This window comes from Falco naumanni, chromosome 14, assembly GCF_017639655.2.
Source record: "Falco naumanni isolate bFalNau1 chromosome 14, bFalNau1.pat, whole genome shotgun sequence".
NCBI classification, from domain to species: domain Eukaryota; kingdom Metazoa; phylum Chordata; class Aves; order Falconiformes; family Falconidae; genus Falco; species Falco naumanni.
Window position 1 is genome coordinate 12,914,503 of NC_054067.1, and position 26,071 is coordinate 12,940,573.

Below are 26,071 nucleotides of genomic sequence, written 5' to 3' on the forward strand. Positions count from 1 at the left end.
TCTGCATGGTACACAACCACCCACCGGCCCATCACCAAGCTCTCCCTGTGCAGCAATCCCCAGAGCCACACACATCTCCACACCTTCTCCCACAGTTCCCCTCTTACCCCGTCATCTGCGTGTCCTTTAACCTCCTGCTCTTTCTTCTCTTTCAGCTTGAAACCATAATCAAATCCACTGCCATCTTCAGGGATCCCCAGCATATCATACCAGAGCTGTGCCGGGCCATAGCGCCATTCTGCCACTTTAGGCTTTGTATCTGTCACTTTGTCTGTATCACCAGCTGACTGGGAAAATTTTGATTCCACAGGTGCCATCATGGTAATCTGAAGCACAGCAAAGGAGGAAATGGTTACACTGATGGTCTATCTAAGTGTCAGTAAGAGATTTCTTCCTTCCAAGTTTCTCAGCTTATTCTCGGAGGAGAAAAGTATTTCTCAGAAGTGCTTTTCCATACTTACTAGCTGCCTTAAGCATGTTCTGCAATTAGACTTCCAAGAACACAGAGATTTCTTCTTGAAACAAAGAGGATAAGCTCTCCTATTGATCGTGTACCATGGATGCAGCCTTCTCAGTAAGAAGCAATCACCTGAAGTCACTGACTAGTATCTGGAGAAGAGCTTCTGCACAGTTGAAATACAAGCCAACCCTGTCCTCCAGTTTTATTTTAGAGGAAAAGCTCTTTACCCTAAAAGTCGCTGTCCAATCCACTACTACCCCCAGTGCTAGCTGGCGACCCTCTCCGAGTCTCAGATATCCCACCTCATCATCTGAAAGGCACTGCTCAGGAGGGGGAGGAGCAGCAAACTCATATTCCCAAGGAGATTTTCCTTCCATTCCACTCTCAACTACAACTTCACCCTCCTGCATCTGCACTTCCTGGGCCAACTCCCGATGTTTCTTCTTGCGTTTCCTTCGGGCACTACGCCAAACCGATGGAACATTCTTTCCAGGGCCAAAGAGACGCAGGAAACGCAGCACCTAGAACAGAAAAAAACAAGAGGGTCAGAGAAAAAACCACTGTGGAATGCTTGTCTGTCTTTCCCTCACCTGAAAAGCAGTAACAAAAGAGACCACCCTGAAATTCAGAAGCTCGGCCTGTACTACAATCCCAGCTGCTGATGCAATGAACAATCTCTTGGTTATACTTGAAAAAAATGTTTTTGATCCATCTGTTTGATAAGTCCTTCCTTTTCAAAATGATTTATTCTTAACTTCAGACACAAGAAAACTCAACAGAGGGAAGAAAGATTGCCTTTACATATTGGGCATGTGGCAAGACACCACCTGGAAATAATTATTTTCATTTTGAACAATCCACAACCTTCAGAAAGACACATGGAGATTGAAGAAGAGCTGACAAAATTATTAGCAAAAGAGACAAAGCTAGAAGAAAGTTATATAAAGCAAGATTTTTAAGCAACATGCATTTTTATTTCCACCATAACGTAGTTCTCCTATATGCATACTCCATAACTCCATACCTCCATAACCTGCACTAATGACAATGACAAACTTTCTCTTCTGTTTCTTCTGCAATTAAGATCGCTGGGTTTTAAGCACTGACAATGGTTTCTTCAGAACACTCTTATAAAGAGGGAAAGCATTATTCCCAAACTGACAGATTTAGGCAACAGGAATTAGAATCAAAGATTTGTAAAGAGACATCCTATTAATGTTCCCTGTTAATCTGTTCCACTGATCCCCAAGGGAAACGATGTTTATATGATCACTCTGTCTATCTCTGCCCACATCCACGTTATCCTTCTTCCCGAAACTCCCCTAGATCACTTCTGAACCCTTTGGCCATTTTCAATAACCCTTCACAAAGGGCAAAGGTCTCAGACATAGTTTAGCTGCTAACAGTTTAAATGAAACACAAAACTCCGCTTCTCCACATGCTATTTTAAGTGGTTTCCTCCAGAAAAACAGTGCTACAATAACACGCACATTCTTAGACATCAATCGTCACAGCCAAATCTACAGAATTTCAGTCTTTGCCAGCTCTGGTGCTCATGAATTATTACGAGAAGTACTCAGCATTAACAGCTTGCACTGATTCCTACACCCACTGGGCGTGTTCAACACCGACATTATATGTTGAGGACCAAAGAAATGAACAGGTCAACTGATAGAGAATACATTAACACAGGAAACATCAAATTTGCAAAAGCCAAGAGAGCATCCAGAAGGCTAACTTCTGTGCTAGAGCCTCACCTAGATTTCTAATAGACAGCAGTTAGCTAAATCATTAAAACATGACATTTAATTATGCAAACTGCTCAGCTCCTTACACAAGGCCTATGATGGACGCACACATAAAACCAAGTTACACTGGCTCACAACCATCTGCTTGGCAACTGTAAGCTCACCTTTATTCTCCTTCTCCTCCCACCTTTCCTCTCCTCTTGCAGCTTTGAAACTTTCAAAATCATTACTGAAATACATCCACTACATTTGCTATTTGGGAGCATTTAGGAAAGTATTGTAATGAATTTGCTTTGTGCAAAGAACAATCATTCTTTCAACCAGTTTGTTATTGAGCTAATTTCTGATCCACACTCAGAGCAGTTTTGAGGAAGGATTAACTAACGGATACAAATCACAAATTGTTTCAGGAAAAGCACATCAAGTTCAGGACAGCATGAAAGGAGGAGCAAATATTTTGCCAGAAAAGCCAGAAAGCAGACAGATTAGCATTATGGTTTTTAATCATCTGGCAAAAGTAATCCCTACTACCTCAAAGAAACAATTTTCACAAAGCAACAGCCTGTGCAATGGTCTTACAGAACAGCAACATACTATTTCACACCCTGATTTATATGACGCTTTTTAAGAGGCTCCTGCAAATGGCAGGAAAGGCATTACATGTTCAGCTGTCTGGAATTAGCAGCACACAGAAAATAAAGAAAATACTGAGATGAGCAAGAACATCTATGCAATTACTTACTACATACCCTTAATACTATCTCATTCATATTTAGAGGCTTGCATGATACAGTTTCTGTCACTTCCACGTATCTCTTACAATACCTTGCCTGGTCGAAACTCCGGGAAGAGCTCTGTAACACTTGGCAACTGTTTGGTAGCATCTCGCTGCATGATTCCTGCAAGAGGAAGTGTGAGTTTGCCTTCCTTGGATTCTGCCTGCCTGGCTTCTTGAGGTCCCATCTCTGACTCAGAATCAGAGCTGCTGCTGAAATCCACCTTGTCGGAGGCAGCAGAGGAAGGAGCAATGATGGAGGGCAAAATGATACCGTCTCCATCTTCAGATACTACAATAGAACAAGCACCTTATAAACAAACAGGTTTCCTCCCTGTCCCCTAGTACAATCCCATAATGCCACATCTACTGTTTATACCAAGTTATGCAAAAACTAAGCCTCTGCAGGTGTTACGAGTACCATACTGGTTTAACCTTTCATTTTATCCTAAGCGTTCCAGGTGAATTTCCCAGCCACAACTGAGAGGATGAGATAAAAAAGTAGTTTCATTGTCAGTATCAGTATTTTATCACTGGAAATATTTCACCCTGTGTTTCAGACAGTCCTGTAACATTGTGTATCAGAACAAAGACCCACCTTTAGATGCAGTCTGCAGAGCGAATTGTGACGACGTGTGGTGCTTGCCGCAGAACAAACTGCTAAACAGCAGTGTTTGCTTCCTTCAGACATTCATATTGCTAGAAAGAAAGTCCTCACTCACCAGTGGATGCTGCATCCTTTTCATCTTCTTTCTTTCCAGGTACTGGAGGCGGTGGTGGCGGCGGCATCAGCTTGGAATCAATATCTTCACAATCAGCATCGTAATCATCCTCATCATCATCTAACCAGTCAGGAGACAAGACTGCATATTAAGCAGGCAATAAAAGGGAACCAGGCTCCCTTCCCATTTATACTGCCTCATACCTGTCCCAACCTGATGAGAAGACCATTCTCATTTTGTAACTAGATGCAAAACTTACAAATTTGGCTTCCTGCACAAACTTATTTGCAAGATTGAAATTTAAGAAAGAGTGGGAAGGAAAGAAAAAGGCAAACTGACAGAAAACAGAAAGATGACTGAAGCACTTAAAATATACTTTTTTTTTTTCCTGCTACCTCCTCCCTTATTCACACTTTGCAGAGCAAATAAAGCTGCTAAAGCAGCAAGGAAAATGTGGTTACAAAGACCAAATTACCACTACATCCCACTAAACACAATATATGAACAGAAAGGTTAAGCATAAGCCAGCTTTAAGGAATACGCAAAGATTTAGCATTTACACTAGCAGCCACTGAAAAGGAAAAGCTACATGTTTTTGAAAATCTGTTCTAGGCCAGACAGAGATCCCTAGGACCAACAAAAGAACCTAAGTACCTTCTCAGGTCATTTCAGAACAAGATTTCAAAGGTAAAACAGAACAGAGATATTAAGATTGAAATGACTCTCTAAGGGATCAGGACCTTATGTCTATCTTTGAGTATCTCTGAGAAGCACCTGGCCTCCTGCATAACCCTCTTCCTAAGAACAGCTTATAAACATGAGCAGGTATTGAATATTCTCTGCAGGGGATCCCAGAACAAAAGGAGGATCCTGGTTTCTCTTCTGCGTAGTTTACTGAAGAACTAACTCTTTAAAAAAGTAAGATACCAGGCAGTGGCTGCATCCCATGAACACCGTTTCACAAAACCTTACATTGTGTTCTTGAAGCAAGGAGTGAAAAGGCATGACGTTAGCTGTATAAGGCACTGTCAGGGCCTGCTGCCCCAAAATACCTCCTACAGCTAGAGCTGAAACGTGAATCCCATTTACCTGGTCTTCGAACCAGCTGCAGGCTGCCCATTGCCTGCTTATACCTACGGCTCTCGTCTTCTGCCACTTCATTAATATCCGAATAATCAACAGCATCCTCTGTGCTCTTAACCCAGCCTAGGAAGAAAACAAATCCTGTCACACAAAACTTTATCCAAATATATATATTGCTAACTTCAGACTTCACCGTGTACATATGATTTTTTTCCTATGCTTCCTTTTCTTAGAGGAACAAAACCATCTGATTAACATGATGATAACCATCAGAGTATTCTTCCCCTTGTTCCACCCAAAAGCTTCAAGAGCTCTGAATTTACCCTAAAGATTGGTAACCAAGGAGAAACAAGTTAAATAAAAATATATTAAAAAAAGAAAGAGAAGAAGTGCAAAAGTCACCAGGAGAGAACGTGGGATTCACTCTGGCAAGAAGCAGAAGGCAAGGCGTTTGCCAGAGGCCCTCTGACCAGACACCACCACAACATTCCTTGCGGCCCCAGATGACCCGGGTGTGTTTCTTCCTCCCCAGCAGAGCTCTGACCCCGCAGCCCCTGTTACGTGTAACCGCGGGCACCCCAGTGCCAAACCTTCCTCATCCAAGTGGGCTCCATCAGCCTCTGGGCTGTCGTCCTCGCTGGCTGTGATCTCAGTGATCAGGTTGCCCAGTCCCAGCACACCCAGCCCGGCCAGATGCTTCTTGGATTCCTGCAGAGACCATAGCAACGTCCCAGCCGGGAGGCTCCGCCGGGAGGCCGGGCCGAGCCCTCAGCCGCCTGCCCGGCCCCGGCTCGCGGTGGCACCGCCCTACCTTGTCGAGGACGCTGTCCCCCTCCAGCTGCCCCGCCTCATTGATGTTGCCGAAGAGGAACCCGGCCAGAGAGAAGGGCTCGGCGCGGCCGCCATCCGCCTCCTCCTCGCTCTCCGAGTCTGACATCGCGCCAGCGCCACCCGGAAGCGGAAGCGCGACCCCGGCGCTCCCCGCGGGAAACCCCGCCCCGCCTGCCGCGCCCCGCAGCGCCCCCCCGCGGCCCGGCCCGCCCCAAGGAAGCGCGGAGGCTCCGGCCTTCACCGAAAAATCGTTTATTGCGTTTAAGAAACGGGGTCTGGCTTTCCACAGGAAAGAACTACGTTTAGAACAGGTGCGTTACAAACAGCAGGGTGAGTTAATACGACAGCCAGAGAGATGAGGAAAGGTTTATTACAACTTAATTCTGCATAATTTAAAAAAAAAATAATAATCATCCTTTAAAACTGTTAGCTGTAATACAAATACTTTTACAGTATAAAATCAAGTTGCCAGTGTATGTATCAGTACCACACTTCAGAGTCTTGGGCTCCCACTGCTGATGGGCCCCGCAGCCCACCCAGGGGGTTGGGACCCCCGTGAGCCCTGGCCGCCTCCCCGGGGGCAGCCCAAGCAGCACCAAGGTTCCCACAAAGCCAGGTTTAGCACAGGGGGACAAAGCACAGTGAGGCTCTTCTAGTTTTAATTTCACAGAAATAATTGCAGCTGTAAACTGGAGAAAGCACTTAGACATTTAAGCGTGCCTCGTAACATCCTTTGGACATAGAATTCCTGAACTGCTCAGCTCCCCTGTGGATGGCTTCAGCTATATTTAAAAACATAAGTATTTCAGAAACAATTCAAACCGAAAGATTAAAAACGGTCTCTGCATAGAGTCTCTTTTGCAAATTAAAACATACACATTGGGTTTCTATCCAGTAATAAACCGAGGAATCTTGAACAGTTCGGGAAACCCGCACAGCTTAACCCAGGTTTTCTGATCTCCTGAAAACAGACAAAATCCAGCTGCAGGGCTGGATGAAGTCTGTATTTGTTACCTGCCCACAGGCAAAAAGCAGGAGGAACAGAATGGATTGTAGACTGAAGCACTGGACTACTTACAATAAAATGCACCAAGAAATGGGGGAGGGGGGTGGTTGAGCCACAGACTGAGAATGCCCACCTAATGGAAAAGCTCATTCAATCCGTGCGCTCCTGAAGCTCGTTCTCATGAAAAGCAGAGGCTGGAGGAAACCAGCTGTCAGCCAGCAGGACTTTTGCTCCTGGCAGAAAGCAACAGAAATATAAGGCATCTAAATGGCTATTGATGAGGTACTCCAAAGTCAGTAAAAGGTTTTTGACAGTCCAAAGTTCACTTTCCGCTCATTTTCATCATTACTGCGTTATTCTCCTCAGTACTATTGTGCAACCCATTTATTAGGTAATCTACATGGGGATAAAGTGTTCTACCATGATGTAATCAATAATGTAATCAATTCAAACAAATTAAGTAGTTGACTTTTATCTGACCATACTCTCTTCCAGTTAACACCAGGATGGCTGCTCTGTGAGCCTCCAGAAACAGGGTCAGGGCTGTGCAATAATACTTGCTCAAAGGTTTTCTTCACAAAATTATTGTAATCCAGTTAGGAATAACCACAAAAGATGCACAACAAAGATTTGAATATGTAAAAAAGTAAAAACTTTAAAACAGTAGTAGCTTCGGTACAAAATCGCAAATATATGTAGGAAAAAAAAAAAAAAAAAGAGGTGCCTGTTGTTGAAATTAAGTCTATTAAGAGCAGTTCAAAGATATCACAAATCTTTTAAAGTACATCTGTGAATGAAGCAAAGGTTATGGGCTTGCACCAGGGTAACTAGACAGTTGATTTAGGCCTGACCAGCATTAAAAAAAAACATGCACTGGCTTAAATAAATACATTTTAAACATGATAAAGTCTATGTACTCAGTTACTGAAATTTACCTATAGAAAATAATCTTGAATTACAAGGCACAGAGTTAATTGCTGCCTGCGAGTCAAGCCCACACTAAAGGCCTACTACTAAAGTAAAGGCAGAACGTGGTGAGTAGAGGTTACCTCACTGAAATACTCCTATGCCCTCACAGCGTGCAGGGCACTGCAATAGGAGCCACATCTGGAACAGCACTTCTTCTATGAGTGCAAAAGATGCAAAGACACTCCAGGCAATGGCACTTGGTGAAGAAAAATATGCAGAGTCTCTAGGCTTCTGCAAACATCATGCATAACAGGTGTTTTGGTGTTGCCTGCAATCAGGCAATGTTTGGAAGTCAGTGTTGGTTCACTAGCCACACATACTAGTATTTGGATTAACTGCAGTTTAAAATCTATGGGTTGCAGTTTCAGTAGGAGCATTCCTCAGATATGCAAAAGTTGCAGTTAAGTGTCAGCATCAGTTACACCAGCTGAAGAAAGGCACATCCTCTTCAAAGAGGGGAATCAGGGCACAAATACAAATGTTTCTATCCACTGGGTATTTTTGCCCGTATCAGATAAAGCAAGGTCAAATTAACACAAGATCCCCAATAACCTTGTTGATGTATTTTCTGCTATCTTGCTAAAATGAGGCTTTTTTTCTGCCCAGGGTATACACCAGTGCAGTTTTGCATGTGTGGGAATCACAAGAAAGCAAGTTCTGAATTACCAATTGAGGCTGCATCCGGACAAAGACAGCACTGTCAACTTCAGACAACAAAGCCCAGTCCAGCACCATTGGTTTCACACAAAGTATCTTTGAAGCATGCTGCTTTCATACCACCAAGCTGTAAGGGTAAGTCTAAGGAAGGTTTCATGCGCTCACTCCTCAGCTGGTCCCGGAATCACACATAAAGAACAGTGCACATCCTGAAAATAAAAGCCAGCTGCCACTCACTAAAGCTGCTAAAGAAAGTTTAAAAGTACATAAACAGACCTTCAGTTAAAAGAGTTTATAATAACTGATCACCTAGTAGGGAAGAAAAACTGTCCAGGTAAACCTATCCAGTGCCTGGCTAACAGTTAAAAACTTAAACTGAAACCATCATTGAGTTGCCAGGACAAAATAAGGGTTTCTGGTTCCTGTAAACAGAAACTCCAAATTTTCTGTGAGTATTCTCCCAGAAAACCAATAAAGGAATTTGCTGTAAAAATCTCAGGTTGTGGCCCCAAAAACATTAGGGACTTAAGCAATGAATTCCTCAAGAACAAATGGGCTGCTATCAAGTCTCTGGGATTCATCAAAGGGATGACACTGAAAATCCCATTTTGATAAGTGTCATCCCAACTACCTCAGTCAGTCCGAGAAGATAACCGTTAACTTTATTCTCAGGGTGCAAAGCCTCAGTTCAGATGATTATGGAAGACCTGCATCTAAATTACTCTTCCACCTCTCCAATTCAAAAGTATGAAAAAATCACTCATTTGAGTGACTCATCATTATTCCAAGTTCCTTATATCAGAAGAAATCAGCTCCTGCTTCTATTAACAAATGCAGGTGTTCCCTGGGTCCTGCTCATTGCATTAAACATGCCTTATACTAACTCTGCGTATAAACGATCACAGTTCACTATAAGGTGAATCTCAGTAATATCTCAGGTATTTTTGCATGTAAACAAATTGTTTTCAAGCTTTAAACTGACAAATTAAAACAACTGGACAGCCAGACTTCTGTTTGTAAAACCAATTCAATCAGTAAATAAGCGATGGGAAAAGCAGCAGCTACACTTAAAGCCAAGTTATCAGAATTTGCTATTTTCAGCAAAATCTAGTAACTGACAGCTATGTAGTAAAGAAGTCTGGCTTCAAAGAAGTCCCTTCTTCTATTTTCCTCCACTAAATAAAGACAGAAGCCAAGTGATGCCTGGAGAAGCTGAAGACCAGAACTTTAGAAATAAAGTAGATATTTGACCTCTCAGTTGGGGGGGGGGGGGGGGAACCCAAACTGTTCTGTTTCAGTATCCCTGAAGCAGTAAGACTGCAAGAATATTTGTTGCATAAACCATTTCTGCTTAGAGCTGTTAGTGCAAGATGCAAATCTTCAATTTAACTCATTAAAGAACCCTCCAATATTCAACTTCGAACATCCATCACCCAAGGTAACTACAATAAGACACATTTTCTTGCGTTCTTCTTTGTCACAGGATACAGAACCGCACGCACAGCTTCAGCAAACACCTCCCGAACACCCTCCTGATTCAGCGCTGAGCACTCCAAATATTTGACTGCTCCAATTTGTTTAGCCAGCGAAGTCCCCTGCTGCGGGGTAGTGGGAGACAAGCTTTGCTCTTTCAACTTTTTAACTGTTTCCAGGTCATTTCTCAAGTCTCTCTTCGTGCCCACTAAAAGAACGGGAACATTTGGACAGTGGTGAGAAACTTCAGGATGCCATTTGTGCCTTACATTTGCATAGGAAGAGGGGCTGCCGATGGAGAAACAGATGACAAATACATTGGTTTGAGGATACGAGAGCGTGCGCAGGCGGTCATATTCCTCCTGGCCCGCAGTGTCCCAGAGATTCAGGCTAACTGTCCGGCCATCAACAGTCATTTGGGCACTGTAGTTGTCGAACACAGTAGGGATGTACTCTTCTGGGAAGGCATTGGTGGTATAGCTGATGAGAAGACAAGTTTTTCCCACAGCACCATCTCCAACAACTACGCACTTTATAGTCTGCATTCTTTACCCAGAAACAAAGTCCTGCACAAAGCAAGAAAAAATGTTAGGAAAAGCACACTCAATTATAGTCATTTTAAAGATAAGCTTTAGCAAGTGTTTTTAATGTTGCTAACACTTTCTTATCACAGCTAGACACACTCAGTGTCTCAGAAGCCATTATGAAGAGCTCACAGGCTAGAAAGACAATAGTGAAATGGAGATGCAATGACTTGAGAGCTCCGTGACAAGTGACTGCATTCCAACCATGTAAGTACAAATTCCCACAGTCTGGCCTTACTGCCAGTCAGTTTCCCACAGGCAAAGGGACAAGTCCTTAGAGGTACCTGCAAATGGAAAGGGATCATGACCTCAAACCTAGTAACAAGATACTCTGTCATTTGTAGGTTCACACACATACACCTCTGTACACCTGTACACACACACTCCAAGATTCACACTTCTCGTCTACATAGTCTCCTGCCTAAACAGTTTTAGCGTAAAGAAAGGTCAAAAAATTATATAATAAACCAAAATACTTGTGCTGGGCTGCACTGCTACTGTTTACTATAATAATTCACTCAATTCAGAATTAATCAGACATCAAGAAACTGCATTAGAGGACACCAGATAAAAGCTCCATAAAGTAGCACATACCAGAAAAGCTGTTCTTTGAAATATAACTAGCCATAGTACCCAGATTAGAATACATAAAGAATTTTTCTAAGAAGCCAAGAACAGATTATTCTCACTAATCAGTGACAGAACAAGCAGAACTTAATAGGCTTCAGCCAAACTAAAGAAAGCTTATACCGAGTATTTGAAAAATACATGCTGTAAAAGATCAGCAAACAGCTTTCCTAGGCAAACTGGGGAATTGTTACAGGAGATATTTGACACTTAAATGTCAAATTTCCTGGTAAAGTGAAGAGTAGGTTTGATAATCAAATGGATATAGCCTAAAACTCAATTCATTCCAAATTTTCATCATATGAACAGCAGGAACTTTGGAAATAGCATGGAATATAAGCAGTCATTTGTTGTATGCTAAAGCTTCCACTGCCAGCCTGAACAAGAAGGAACTTGCATCTGCCTTCTCACCCAAATGCCTTTGAGGTACGATCAGTAATCCTCAACTTGCACCCAGCAGCAAATACGCTGCTTCAAAGAGAAGAAACAAACAGTGGGAGGAACTATACTGCATATTCCAGAAAGATCACAGCTCCAAACCCATCAAAATAGCAAAAGGAACATATAAAAAGGAGAAATAGTGAAGTATTTCACTTCTAAAACTTATGAGACCCCCTTCCTTCAACTTTCTCTTCAAGACCATCCAAACAAATCAACAGCTCATTCCTATTTAAGTCTTAGCTTTGTCCTTTTTGACAGTCTTTATCTATATCCATATCCTGCTGTCTTCCCACTGGGAACACACATGATTCTGCTGTACTAAGTGAAAACAGACTACATTAAGTTTTGGTACAAAGCCATAACAGGCAACTCCAGTGATATAGACTGTGGTCACTACAACATGCAGTTCTTAAGGAAGTATCCATGTATGTACACACACACTATTGAAAACCAATCACTGGTGAGAAGCAGTGCAGAAACCTTGTCCAGAAAGACCCAGCAGGACATCGGAGGGGAAAAATTTGGAGGAAAACAAGCTGAAAGAAGATGCAGAAGCAGTTTACCCTTTTCGAAAATGGCAGGAATTAGATTTCTAAAACAACATGAATCACCTGAAATGAAATCTGGCAAAAACTTTTGAGCTTTGGCAGAAAGGCATAGATGTGAGTTTCAGCATACAGCAAAAAAAATCAGTCACTCCATTTAAAGGCTCCAGTCAAATGTAAAGAGATGTGTACGCAACTGCATATTGTAAAGGTATCAGTAAAATGAAGAACAGCACTGACCATCAAAAGCTGACAGTAGGACTGCGTATATTATTCCAGAACAGTTGTACCAAGATTTTCATTTAACAGGGCTAGGGAGAGAAAAAAAAAAAAAGAAGAAAAATTTTAAAAAAAAAGGTCTATCAAATTAGAGGCTTAGAAACATTTCAGGCATTTTGCAAACCCCAAAATTGAAACCCCTTGTAAAATAAAACTATGTAAAATGTCACAAATTCAACATTTTTAGCATTGTATTATTAATAAAGGTTGACCACTGTTACTGGCAGCATACAATACAACATAATATTCCTGAACACAAAGGGTCTAATGCTACAAGCAAACAGTGACAGAAAGGCAGGTGTATTTTAATACTATAGCACTGCTGTACCTTAAGATGTAACTGTTAACTCACCATCCTAGTCTCTACTGCTGCTGTCCATGTAGGGCAGATCACTACCTGCTTTGAGACACTGCCACAGTCTCTCCAGCAGCAAGGCTGCCTTCAGAAGTTTCCAAACCACGTTTCCCCTTCCCACCCAGGTAGCACGCCACCTCCTAAGCTGTGACCACACACTGAAAAAGGGTGAGGAGTTGTTTCATCCAGTTTACCAACAAGTACCACAATCAACTGTGTTGGTACAACCAAGCCAGTGGTAGCATATGGTGGAAATGAATCATGGGGGAGGAACACCACACACTGCAACTGCTGCCAAATCATCACTGGACTGCAGCACAGAGATATTTTAAAGCTTAATTCCTGCATTTACTTCAAACCACTGAAGTATCGGAAGATGCTGTGCTAGAAACCTTCATGGTAACCAACAATTCCAGGGGAGAAATTATTTTCCAAATTAACTACCTATGCAACAGACTGCTATTTTGATCAGTAAGAAGTAGCATCACAGAGATGGCAGAACTAAGTCAGCTGGTTCTGCTTTTTTATAAAAAAAAGTTCTGCATGTTTATAACATGCAATAAAAACTCAAACTATAGCAACAAAAATGCCACGGAAAACAAGTTATACAAAGCCTTCTATATGCCTAGTTCCTAAAATAAAAAAAGTGGCAAAGACTTGGAAACAGACCTCTCTTTAAAACAAAAACCACGAGCTCCCCCAAGAGCTTTCACCTCTATGCATTTCTGTCCAGAGCTTTTCACAGAAAGGCAGGGTATCCCAGAATTTCACCCCTACCTGCACACACCAGGCACTGATATCCAGAGGGTCATCACACCCATATTGCAAGACGATACACGCAGTTTCATATATTGGTAAACTACAAAGCCATATGTATCCCATACCCATCAGCAGTTAAAATAGCTTTAGTCAACATGATTTAAGATTTCTAATGAAACATGTTACCCAAGGGTTGTGTTGTTGGGGCTTTAACAGGTTATTAGAGCTTTCGATGCAGAGAACAGTAGTAAGGTAACAAAAAAGCCTGGAACATGCATGCTCTTTCACAGCATTAGTATCTTGAATTACCTCACTAAGGCTTGGATTTTAGAAGAGCAACATTTGCAATAGGAAATAACTCCATGCAAACATGCCAGGCCTCAGGCTAAGTATGAACTACACAAATACAATTAGAGCTTGTAGTCTTTTAAGTATGCTTTTTTGCAGGGCTCCTTTAAAATAGGTCGTCTTAGCTGAAAGGAATCATGTGCGGCACATACAATACCAGAGAAAAAAATAACACCAGGATACACGTGTTGTAGTACTGAAAAACAAAATTTAGACAAATTAAGCAAAAAAAGAGTAGAAAGAAGCTCCTATACCCCTCAAACCTGTACACTGCGAGCAGGTGTAGTTTCGTTAAAGATTTACATTATGGAAGACACAGGTTTTATTAATGCAAGACACAACCAAGCAAACAATATTACCGCCATCAGGCCTTTTCTATTAAATCCACATACCGCTTTGTTCAAAAAGTATGAAATCTCTATTTTTTCCTGTAAACAATTTGCCTAGCAATAAAACTCTCATAAGATAGCAAGAAGCTGGGGTTGAAATCTGCATGGAAAAATCTTTCTGTTTCTCAAGCACCCTTGAACTTGGCGATGCATGGTATTTGAATATAAATATATGCTGGGGAAAAAAAAAAACATACTCTGAAAACAAAATTACCAACAAACATTATTAAGAGCAGGAAAATTGGTTTAGGGTTTGTCTGGGATTTTTTTGTTTGGGTTTGGTTTGGTTTTTTCGGGTTTTTTCCTGAACTTCAAAACAATTTTTGGGGAAAACCTTAGAGAGAAAAACTCGACGTACAACAGGCAACAAGAACTGAAAAAAATACAGATTAACATGTCAACACATTAAAAACAAGACTTAGAATTTAGAAACAGAAAGCTGGGCATAAGCTTCAAAGCCAAGTTTAAATGTTACTCAGCGAGAAAAAGGAGTGAATGGAAAGTCTACAGTAGTAAAAGGTAATTTGGGTTGCTTAGAGAAAGGACTTCTGTTACAGTTAAGATCATCAGAACATGAAGAGTTCTATCAGTCACAGCAGAATGGGAATAATTTTCAAAGAATAAAAAACCAGAAAACAAATCCAATCACCCCATAAAGAAGTGTTGAGCAAAAATATGTAATTAGAGTTATTTCTATCTTGTCCATCACTGCCTGTGAGAAACTGGCATTCCTGTTTGAGTTAGTTTCCTTCTCAAAAGATACTACAAAGTCTGCATTCACTGCCTGCACACCTGGCACTTCCTTTGGAATGTGCAAGATTTCAATTGACATGTTGAGACATCATCAGGAGAGCTGCTCCTGTTCTGACCTAATTACGTATTTTCTGGTATTATTAACATGGACAGCTCGCTCTCCTGTTACCCAGCCAGAAATCTGCTGGGGAAATTCACTATTTGGATTCCACTTCCCCTCTTCACAAAGCTATCATAACTTCATGTTGCATCAATATTTTTTTGTAGAAGAGAAAAAACTTCTAGATCCTTTCTTTAACACTTCTGAAGGAAAGTTCCCTGTCTGCTGAGAGAAGGGAGAAAACAGTGACAGAAAACAGAGAGGAAACATGAACCTGAATTCTTCTGGGGCTTTCTAGATTTATGCTTTTAATACTTCCTGCACTTCGAAAAATTCTTGGCAGAGGAATTACTTCATAGCAGGGTATGTCTCTGCCCTTGCTACGTTAACACCAGATGTCCCTTTGTTAGGTGGATTTTAGTTTTGATATTGCTCTTTGATAACCCCATTTTCACAGTTTGTCAGGTCTTCCATATCTGTCTTTCCAGATTGGATATGGCCCTGTTTTGGCCAAAAACTAGCAGAAAACACACAAGGAGTTCAGCCAAAATCACCTGTACTGAGCTGTGTTGTTTTGTTCAGCCACCACCTTTGATCAATGTCTTGCAGGCTCAGAAGTTTGATACTGCTTTATCAGGAGCAAGCAGAAGTTAAGATATCTAAATGACTTAATTGCTCATCTTTCAGTCACAAAAACTAGATCAGAGATGATTCACTCTGTCCACCTGATACGTGAAGTCAGGCAGAAACTTTCAATATTGAATTGGGTGGGTGGGGCAGTTCTAAGTATATCCTACCATCCTCACCCATGCAAAGGAGTTAAAATTTTTTTCATGTGTGCAGCTTAGCCACCAGACCTGACAAATAAAAGGGCTCCCTGCAATTTAATCAAGACTGTGTTACCATTCCACAACAGCTCAACTTACTCACCATTGTTTTTAGGCAAGCGCCAAATGAATAGACAACTGCCAGACTTTTAGAATGCATGCCAAGAAAGAGTAAAAAAAGTTAAATAGGAGACCTCATCCCTAATACCATTCAGCAATGGAATGACCTACTTGGACTTCTCAGTGCCTTTCAAAGTTTTCACACCACTTTCTGTCCTGCCATATACCTGCAAGAGAAGCAAAACACAGTGGCACCCGGGGGGGTTGTAAAAAAACAAAACAAAAAAAAAACCCAAGCCAAGCCAGATTTCAGCAGCATAGCAGTCCACAATCCAGAGGTCCATGTGAACACGAGTGAAGAACCTCGCTTTCTGCAGAGCTCTGATCAGAGTTTCAGCTCCCATGCACACATTACTGATGCTTAACAAGAGTGCAGTTCTCACTGGTTGTTCCCTCAGTGTGAATGCTAGGAGGGTCTTATCCCTTTTGGCACAAAAAGCTGTTCCAATGAAATAGAAGAAACCACCCAAAACCTTTTATATGATGTTTTTGAAACTTCCACCCTTGTCAAATTAGGCTGAAATTGGGTTTATTGATTTAAAATTGGGGTTTTTTTTCCTGGGATGAAACACACATAAGATTTACCATGTAAGCAGTATTTCTTAGGGAACCACAGTGAAAACAAAGTGGTCTACATGAGGTATTCAGGCACCTCAACCTCAGTGCATCAACACTCTTACTACGGCCACTCATACTCCAGATTTTATATAAGAGCAACAATATTAGTGACCAAATATCAATGACCTTAAATTCTATGAATCCAAGATTATGTTTATTGGATAATACATACCCAAAGGGCATTAGAAACAAGCACCTGAACAGCTGCACAGCTGTGAAATAACACTACGCCGAGGTGCACCCATACAGCTATACAGAAACTAAAAACTAGGACTTCAGTAGATACCTGAATCCCCAGTATATGAACATAACATGTATCCTGCCTTAATCAAAAGCTGCAGAGTATTAAACTTTATTTTCCTTCTGCAACCCCATGCAAAAGCATGGATTCACCAAGACAGCCACCCTTTGCCATTTATTTGAACACAAGTGACCCTGACACACCTCGAGGGTGAACACAGTAAAGGTCTAAGACTAGGAGGTGAGACTGCAGGGTTCTGTGCCCAGATCCACTACACACCTCCTGGGTGGTACAAGCAACTTGCAGAGGTCCTGGGTATCACAGTCAGTCCATAAAAAGTGAGTAACATATATCCTTCCTAGCTTTTACAGATTCTGTCAAGGCCTTATTTAGCCTTATGCTGGCTAAAAGGAAAAAAAATACAGTACCTCAGGCATGAGGTTCTGTGAAGAGGCACATTAAGCACATTGCAGGATGAATGATAAATCCAGTTAAAGCACCCTTGATTCCTGTTTGAGGTGGAAAAAAACCCTGTTAGTCTATCTTCCCGTCATCTTTTGTCACCTGGCACTCCAAATGTTCTTTATTTTTAAGAAAAGCCATAACAAAGCCACTGCTGTATTTGAAGGGCAACGTGTATACCAGGAAAACCTAAGCTTTTTCCTCGAGAAAAAAGCCCCAACACGTTTTTCATTCCCTTTGATTTCTACGCTGCCGCCTACAGATTTCACTACGGAGTAAAAAAACCCAGCCAAACAAAAAATGTACTTGGTCAATCAACAACAGTTTTCAAAAGTACCTTTAAATATTTTTGATACAATTAAAACATGAGTTAAAGCATGCACTTAGCGTATATTGTATCATCATTTGTGCACAACAATATTGCAATACTTGCCAGTCTCGTTTGCATCACGTATTGCATTTCTAAAAAGCGAGCAGAAGTTACCAGCGACAAAGAGCGTCGTAGCAGTCTGCCAGATTTACACATACAGTCATAGGGAAATTAAAAAAAAGAAAAATAAAATACACCTTGCAAAGGCATGGATCTTTATGTGATACCAAACAGTGTGAAAACACTTCAGACTCCAAAAGAATCACAGCCTCATCATGTAAGCAAATCAAACTGTGTATTCAGTTTCCTCCTCCTAATTGCAAACTGTATATTTCATTGTTTTTCCAAGATCTCAGTAAAGTTCCTTCAAAGAACATTTAAAAGCATCTTTTTCTTTTTTTTTGTAAGCTAAACCGCCAAATACGTCTCATAAGCTCCCTATAGAAAAACTTGTGTGCAGTTGAACACTGGCAAACTGGCCAAACAGCCTTTAAGGCTCTGTATTTTACATTTGACACAGGAAGAATGTAAACTTTTTAAAATCAAAAAGTAAGTTTGGGACAAAGAGCGCACAGCTAGTGATGCTGGCACAAGGAGCACCGCACTCTAGCGCAGGACACATGTTGCAAGCACAGGATACCCGTAAAGAACAAAAGCGTTTAAAGCTTTTTTTATAACTCAGAGTAAATATGATGGGAATCACAAGTGTTTATAAAGAGTAAACAGATACCAACAATTCACTGGGTCTTAACAAAAGAACAAAGAGACATCAAATTAAATCAGAAAGACGGAGGTTCAAACCAAGTAAAAGGTAGTGCTGCTTCTCAGGGTTTGAGGTTAAGCTAGGAATTCCTCAGTACAGGATGTTACAAATACTGAAAGTTCACAGGACTCAAGAAAAGAACCGTTACACTTATGAAAGAGAGCTCTGTAGCAGCTGGTAAATGAGACAACAATACCTGTAACTCCTGAAACCCTTCAGCACTCAAGAGTATTCTAGGTCACCACCATGCTCTACTCTTCCCCAGACCAGAATTTGGCAGCTTTTAGAGAGTAAACCAAGTATGACTACTCTTACATACCCCTGTAAAGGAAAATTCACTTTCAGCACTGAAACAAGAAACCTTTAGAAAAGGCTAAATCATCATATGCCAACCTTTTATTACATCTGCTGGGAGCAGAGGTCACCTTAAATTTGTCACAGTGCTCCTAACAGGGATCAGCACGGGCCTGGCTGGGAACAGCCCTGCCCAGCCTTCGCCCCGCAGCAGAGGGGAGCGCAGGACTCGCCCGCGGGGCCACGCCGGCTTCCCCCACGTCCCTGGGTGAGAGATGGGGCCACAGATAAGCTTGTTCCGAAACATCCCCCCTCCCCTACGGCTTCAGCACCCTCGGGCTCCCCGGCCACGTTCAGCTCCACAAGCACCGCCGAGCGCAGGAGCCGGGACCGGCCCCCCCCCGCAGCCCCTGCGAGCGGAGCGAACACGCCCTGCGGCTGGGGCCGGCCGCTCCGCCGCTCCCCGGCTCGCCCTTCCACCCCGCGGTACCAGCCGCCCCCCAGCGGGGCAGGTGCCGCGGGCAGCGGGCCAGCAGCCCCCCCGGGAAGGCGACGCCGCAGCTCCCGGCCAGCAGAGGCCGGCGCCGGCCCCGGGCCACCGCCCCCTGACAGCGAGGGCGGCGCGGCCGGACGCGGGGATGTTCCTGCCCAGCGCCGCCCGCCCGGCCGCCGCCCGCCCGCCCCGCTGAGGAGACACGCGCGCAGCCAGGCGGGAGGCCCGGGCCCGCCGAAGCCGCCACGCCGCCACCGGGCCCGCGGCCAGCGCGCCTCCGGTCCCCTCACGGCCCCTCAGGGCCCGCCACCGCATGTGGGGAGCCCGGGGCGCCGCCCGGCACCGCGCCACGGCACCGCGCCGCCGCCGCCCCCCGGCCCGGCCGCCCTTCCGCGCCGCCGGCCCCGCACTCACCTCTCACGCCGACGGCAGCCACCGCTCCCGGGACGGCAGCGGACCCTCGACCCGGCCGCACCCCGCCGCCCGCCCCTGCCGCTACCGCCGCCGCCGCGCGCACGCGCCCCGCGCACGCCGCCGCGCAGGCGCCCTGTGACCCACCGCCATGCCCGGAGGGCCCGCCAGGGGGCGCCGCCGCGGGGGGCGGGGGGCGGGCCCGGCCCGCTCCGGCGCTCGGGGCTCGGTACCCGAGTGCTGCACTGCAGGCGGTGGGCAGCGCCGGGAGGCGCCAGAACCGAAACCCCTCCGGGGACACCCCGCTTCCCCGGCCTCCTGGTCCCCCGCCGCTCGGTCGGTACCGGCCTCTCCCCTGCCAAGGCCTTTGCGGAGGAGGACGCCGAGTCCCTCCGGAGCCACCGACGTTTCCCTCGAGCCGCCGTCCCGTCTTCCAGCACCCCGGGCCCGGCGCCGCAGCCCCGTCACGGAGGGAGCGAGGCGGCGGGGGTCCAGCCCGCGCACCCGGCTGCCCCGGATCTCTGCTCCGCCGGGAGTGCCAGGGGCGGGCGGAACACGGGGCTGTGGCTCCCCGGTGCCCGAGGTGCCGACACGGGGGCTCCTCCCGCTGTCCTGCCCTGGCCGGGCGCAGCAGAGGGAGAGACACATGGGCTCGGCCCACTGGTGTTTCTTAAGCGCCTGTCAGGAATTTCAAAGTATAACCTTTGCTCTGGATTTTTATTCCTTGCCCCTTCTGACGGGGGAGAGGGCACGCTGCAGCGTGCATGTGGCTTAGGGCTGGATCTGCTACTCCGGAGCTGGTGCCAAGGTCCCCAGCAGCTCAGGAGCCAGCACCGCTCAGCTGCTGAAGCACTTGACTGTCAGTTGCTCGGTGTTCCCATCTCCAGCTCCTCATCTTCCTCCTCTGACCAACTCAAGCTGTCATCTGAGTCCTCCTCCTGCACTGCCCCGGGCTCCTCTGCGTTGGCAGCTTCCTTCTCCTGCCCGTCACAGGAGTGCAACCTGCTTTGGGGGTGCTCTAGCCTGGCCCACAAGCCAGGGTTGGCTTTGCAAAGCGTGATCTCCACCTTGGTAGGGACCATGGTCACAAAGCTTTTCTCTACTTCGATGACCTAGACAGAGGGAAGGAAAGCTGCGGTGAGCTGGGCACGGGAGGGCAAGGAGCATGTGCTCATCCTTTCCCTTACTGGCAGAGCCCTACCAGAGGAGAAGAAATGAGCCAAGAGATGGAGCGGGATGAAACCCGGGCTCCAGCTGAGCTTCAGGGTGTTCCGTTTGAGCAGCACGACAGTGCTGGGTGCTGGCACAGAGCTCAGCTAGCCACAGCCACGCACACAGCTGCGGTACAGCCCTCTCCCCATGGCAGCGAGCTGCGCTGAGACACAGCCATACCCGCACCCAGCGGCACGCTCGGCTGCCGCAGGCGCAGGCAGCACACCCCAGAAATAAAGCCAAGAAATGTACATGCAAATTCCGGAGTCTCACTGCTCCTCCACAGCCAGCAAGCAGCTGAGAAATCAAGAGAGCTTGTGTCTCCCCCTCACGCCACCGCCTGCCTGCAGGCACAGCAGGGCTGCAGTAGGGGAGAGGGACCTGCTGGGCCAAAGACCCTTTGGGGCAGTCTGGGACCAAACCCAGCACACCTACAGACCCAGCAGCGACCTACAGCTCTGTTCTTGGTGCAGGATCGATTGGTGCAGCCACCAGCAGCCTCCGAAACAGCCCTCCTCACAACCCCTAAGGCATTTCCTAGCAGAGATGGCTATAAATGCTGGTACCTGGGTGACCTGGCCCAGGAGCAAAAGCAAGCACAGGCTGCCTCACAACATTGCAGCCCGGCCCCACAGAGACTATTGGCACACAGAAATCAAAGTAAACAGGATCTTACCCCCCAGAGATCTAGTTCTGTCTGGAAAATCTTATTCCCTTCAAAGATGACATGAACTTCAAGCTGAAAGATCAACAGAAAATTATCTGAATGGATAGCACAACACTTGCCAGAGCTCTTCCCTGGGGCAATGCAGCTGACTTCCAGCATTGTAATGCATCCCACGTCCTGGCTCCAGTGTAACAGCCCTGCAATGGCCTCAGCACCTGGGAGCATTTCACCCCCATCAGAGCATGCCAGGTTCACCTCTGCCACCAGTCGAGGGATTCGAGGCCAGCAGAGCCACCCACTGAGGCTGAAAGCCACTAAGCCAGAGTGGTAGGGCAGATGCTGCTGTAGCAGCAGCAAAGCCACTGGGCTGTCAGCTTGGGGACAGCAGGTAGGCAGTGCAGCAGCAGACCAAAGAGGCTATCAATGAGTGCCAGCTCCTGGCTGTTGGCTCACCAAAATCAGGTGCCGCAGAAGTGTGCATCCCCAGCACAGCCCTGCCCACCCCACTCACCACAGTGCGGTTGGCTTTCACGCTGCTGAGGGCAGGCAGGGGGTTCTTGGCATAGACAGTCACCACCACCTGGCTACTGGTTTGGTGCCAGTCCTGCCGGCTTGACACCGCCTTCTTGTCCTGCTGGGGAGAGGAATCCATCACGGCATGGCATCTAGCCCAAGTACACCCCAAAACAAGAGGGGCTGTCTGTGCCGGAGGATGCTTCTTCACACATCTTCACAGAGCACTGGCTGAGGTTAGCATCAGCTAAGCAAGATCAAACTCTGCCTTTCATGCAGGTTTTTGAGGGGACATCATTCATGCAATGGTGGGCAGCCCCTGCCAAGCTGTCCCATGCAACATCGGGCATCTGTGCTGTGCTTGGGGTTGCTCCAGAAGGAGGTGTTAAGACCAGAGACATCCCCCTTCTTGTTCCAGAGTCACTCTCCTATGCCCAAGCTCACAGGCACTATGCAGTCAGGAAATTTGGTCTGGAGGGCAGCGCAGGAGCTGTTGCTGGACATGAATCATGCCACCATGTTAAATGTGGCACATAGATGAGCCCCAAAGGGGCACGTTTCACATTTCTCCCACGGGATCCCACCTTATCTGTGCCACAGGCAACTTTGGCTCCACTAGACATTTCTGAGCATCACCAGGAGACAGACCCACTGCAGCCCTCAACATTACCAGCCAGAGAAACACCACAGGAGGAACCCCAGCCCCAAACTCAGGTGACAATTAGCACAAACCATCTGCATCACAACAGTACATTCACTGCAGCCTCCTTTACATTCACTATAAGTTTTCTTCTTCAGGATAAAGAACAGACTGGGCTCAGAGGGTGTTGCTCAGAGTAGTGCTGACTCAGACTTTCAGGGTTATCCTGGGCCACTTTGCTGCAACTTTCCCAGCTCAAGCCTGTTTCCAGCCAGGAGCTTCCCTGGAGAAACTTGCACATGCATACGCACACACTAAATATTGGGAACTGGGGTCTTCGCCCCACTACCCTGCCACACCACTGTGTCGCTATTGTAGATGAGGTCCCTCCTCGGAAGCAGTTGCAGAGTGAAAGCTTCATTAAAACCAAATTCAGTCATCTGCATTCACGTTTCAAAACTTTTGGTGTGTTTTGCAAGGCTTTTCCCATGCTTAGCTGCCTCCCCCTGTGCAGCAGCCTGCAGCGCTGGCTACGCTGTGCCTGGGGCCAGCTCCTGCCTCATTCAGCTTCCTATCATACATCTGCCCGTTGGGGCTGAGAGCTGACACATTTTGTGAATGAGGGAGATGCATTTTAAACAGCAGATGGGTGAAGATTAAGCATTCAAACCCTGCACAGTCATCTGTCAGCAATTATGAAAATTAAGAGAATTAAATGCAGAAACCCGTGTGAATGCAGAGCCAGGGAAGGAGCACTCCTCAGGTGCCAGTAATGGCACTTTGCTCATACAAGTCACTGCTGCCAAGAGCCCCCTTACCCCCTTCCCTGTCCAGCAGTGCTTCCCAGTTCTGCAGCCCGGCTGTTCCAGGAAGGTGCTGAAGTCCGTCGTTTTGAATTTGCAGCAGCTCCAGTACTTCATCCTGGAGAGAGCAGGGTGACCTGAGCAGGGAGCACCCACGGGAGCAGGAGAGGGGACCACAGCAGACTTCAGGGTGGCGGGGGAGAGGAACTCGGAACCAGCATCTCCCCCTGCCCACCTGTTGCTGGGGGCGGGGGGTCACCCGCAACTGCACCGGCTGAGGCCACCCAGCCTTGCAATGCAGCAATTTCAGCCCTCAGCAGGGTCATTTTGCTCCCTGGTAAGAGGTTGTTTCTTACCCCTCGTGGAAGACAGGAATGCCAGGATGGAAAACACAAACCTCTGTGTTGCTCTCTGGGCCCTGGTAGATCTGTGGAGCAAGAAGCAGAGGAAAGTTTTGGCTGTGCCTCTGGCACAGCACAGCACAGCCAGGCATCCACCCATTGGTGCCCATCCCTGCACAGGGCACAGCACGATGCCCAGCATCACCCTTTCACTGGGTCCAGCATCTGTGAGGACCTCCTCTGGGACTATGCCTAGCTGGCAGCCTGGCACCGGTCTCTGCTCCCTGCCAGCAAGGCAGCCACCCCACCTGCACCGGGACCCCAGTGTCATCCCCCCGACCACGGCAGCAGCCCTTCCATATGCCCTCTCCCAAACACAGCCTGGTCCCAGCCCAGCCACTGGGCAGCACAGGGACAACGGGCAAGTTTGCACACCACAGAAACACATTCTGAGGTGCAAGGGGCTGTTTATCCATCCTGCCCTTTCCCTCCTTCCCAGAGCATGTCAGTCTCATGTCCTCATCCACCTCCCACCTTTTGCTCCCTGCTTGCTCCCTTCCCTGCTGCTTTCCAAGCATGCTGGCCCTCCTGCAGCTTGGTCCCTTCGCCAAGTGCCTTGAGGCAGACAGGCAGTCTTGGGGCAAGATAGGAAGTGGGCTGTGCTGTGTTAATTAAATGCAGGTGGGAATTATTCTACGTGCATTTTACCTATAGGCCCATATCCTGAACATGTGCTATATTTCATTGCAAGCAATTAGCAGCAGTGAAACACAAATGTACCACTAGTCCAGGAATCTGGAAGCCTCTTGCAGGAACATGGCTGGGAGGTGACAGAGGCAGCCACTCCAGGGATGGGATGAGCAGGAGCATACGGAGCGGATGGGCACTGCCACCTCCAACCCACCTGGCACCCTGCCCCACACCTGATGGTAGCTGGGACACAAGCCACCGCACCAGACCTGCAATGCTCCTGGCCATGTGGCACAGACCGTGCAAAGATGGGACCCTGCCCGGTACTTACCGCCTTGCAGCCTGCATTCTTGCAGGTGCTGCCAGCTCTCACCTGGGCAGCCGCCTCCCCTGTGAGAACAACACAGCTTCACCCTGGGGAACACTCCATCCATGCTTGCCCCCGACCTTCCCCACAGCCCCACTCCCAGCTCCCGAGCTTCGCACAGACGGCCCCTGAGCACAGCCCATTGCAATGTACCTCCGAGGTGCAGCTCTGTGGATTTGCAGGTGGCTGAGCACACACCTGCCATCCCGTGCTGAACCTGCCGTGCAAAACCCCATGCTGAACTTGCCACATGCAACCCCACTGCCACCCATCAGCTCATCGCTACCTGTGCAACTGCCCTCAGGTGACTCGTCCTTGGAGGACAGGTTCAGTTTCTCCAGTGCCTGCTCCAGAGACCTGGATACTTTAATTGGCAGCAGTTGTCTAGGCTCATCAGAGCTGGGAAACAGCAGCAGCAAAAGCCAAGTGGTTTTTTTTTTGCAATGTAAGTGTTGTTGCCTCTCTTGAGGAAGCAGCAGGTCAAGACACATGCAGAAGAAGCAGCACGGCAGGGCAACGCTGTTAGCTGAGGCTGTCTCACCTTGGTCTTTCCCGCTGCATCTTCTCAGCTGATTTTGGTCCTTGGATGATGAGCTCCTGCACTGGTTTGGCCTTCAGCTCATCTGAGGTCTCCTTTTGGCTGAAAGGCTCAGGGGGCTTCTCCTTGCTGTGAAACCCCTTTGTGCATCCCTGAGCAGCAGAGGCAAGCCTGATGCCTGCTTTGCCTTCCCTAACCTGGCAGCTGCTCCCAAACCCTGTGAGTTCCCGTGGTCTGGTGGCTCTGTGTCCTGCAGGGATGGGCTCTGACCCCGCACCAAGGCAGGGGCTATGTCTGCAGGGATTCCCAGGGACGGTGTGGCAGCCTCACTGGTGCCACGGCAGAGAGGTCTCAGCTTTGCTGCACCCCAGCCTGGCAGCTGAAGGGCACCAAGTCTCCCTCACATCCCTGGGCCTCTGCTGCCTCCTCCCCCCTGGCCCGGACAGCCCAGACATTCACAGCTGTGCTGGCACTTGGGGAATTTGTCCTCATCCCACAGGATCCTGGTGGGGGATCTCAGCCCTTTCCGACACCCTCCTCTGGGACCGCCTGCCCCACACCTTGGGAGCAGCACCCTTGCTTGCAGGCTCCTGGGCAGCAGGTAGGAAATCCCCACCCGGCAGGGCGAAGGGGGCAGCCTTGGCATGGGATGGGGCTGGGCCAGGCCAGGGCAGGGCAGCGCTGAGGAGGAGAGGACAGAGGAGCAGTGGGTGCATTTGGGCTGGCAGGTCACTCACCTTTATGGAGAGGAACTCGGAGAAGTCTGTTGTGCGTTTCTTGCAACAAGACCAGCCCTA

At 46.9% G+C, this 26,071-nt stretch overlaps 3 protein-coding genes across 13 annotated transcripts in view; all 3 read right to left on the reverse strand.

The window, feature by feature from the left end:
• The window catches only part of TAF1 (TATA-box binding protein associated factor 1), a 32,423-nt gene extending 26,673 nt beyond the window's left edge, over window positions 1-5,750 (reverse strand). For 3 of the 7 annotated variants that reach the window (XM_040614242.1, XM_040614239.1, XM_040614238.1), the window contains exons 1-7: window positions 5,600-5,750; window positions 5,379-5,496; window positions 4,795-4,911; window positions 3,706-3,825; window positions 3,034-3,275; window positions 763-981; window positions 108-326 (exon numbers count right to left, since the gene is read on the reverse strand). In XM_040614242.1, coding sequence (XP_040470176.1) covers window positions 108-326; window positions 763-981; window positions 3,034-3,275; window positions 3,706-3,825; window positions 4,795-4,911; window positions 5,379-5,496; window positions 5,600-5,725 — 1,161 coding nt within the window. In that variant the 5' untranslated portion in view covers window positions 5,726-5,750. Of the gene's footprint in view, window positions 1-107; window positions 327-461; window positions 734-762; window positions 982-3,033; window positions 3,276-3,581; window positions 3,686-3,705; window positions 3,826-4,794; window positions 4,912-5,378; window positions 5,497-5,599 lie in introns of those variants that run through there. The other 4 variants (XM_040614245.1, XM_040614240.1, XM_040614243.1 and 1 more) reach the window with 3 other exon arrangements.
• A 105-nt stretch (window positions 5,751-5,855) lies between these two features.
• Window positions 5,856-20,080, reverse strand: LOC121097394 (rho-related GTP-binding protein RhoG-like). 5 transcript variants are annotated; one of them, XM_040614348.1, is made up of 4 exons: window positions 19,507-19,606; window positions 18,502-18,626; window positions 12,162-12,232; window positions 5,856-10,290 (listed from the first exon to the last, which is right to left on the reverse strand). In XM_040614348.1, the coding sequence occupies exon 4, from the start codon at window positions 10,267-10,269 to the stop codon at window positions 9,694-9,696; it is 576 nt and encodes a 191-aa protein (XP_040470282.1). In that variant the 5' UTR covers window positions 10,270-10,290; window positions 12,162-12,232; window positions 18,502-18,626; window positions 19,507-19,606; the 3' UTR covers window positions 5,856-9,693. The 5 variants fall into 5 exon arrangements, with proteins under 5 accessions (XP_040470282.1, XP_040470281.1, XP_040470279.1 ...); XM_040614347.1 differs by lacking the exons at window positions 18,502-18,626; window positions 19,507-19,606 and adding an exon at window positions 19,848-20,080; XM_040614345.1 differs by lacking the exon at window positions 18,502-18,626 and having other exon boundaries at window positions 19,507-19,596.
• A 940-nt stretch (window positions 20,081-21,020) lies between these two features.
• Window positions 21,021-24,762, reverse strand: ITGB1BP2 (integrin subunit beta 1 binding protein 2). The gene is made up of 5 exons (XM_040614351.1): window positions 24,701-24,762; window positions 23,695-23,765; window positions 23,354-23,456; window positions 21,894-22,013; window positions 21,021-21,454 (listed from the first exon to the last, which is right to left on the reverse strand). The coding sequence occupies exons 3-5, from the start codon at window positions 23,453-23,455 to the stop codon at window positions 21,371-21,373; spliced, it is 306 nt and encodes a 101-aa protein (XP_040470285.1). The 5' UTR covers window position 23,456; window positions 23,695-23,765; window positions 24,701-24,762; the 3' UTR covers window positions 21,021-21,370.
• Window positions 24,763-26,071: the final 1,309 nt, after the last annotated feature.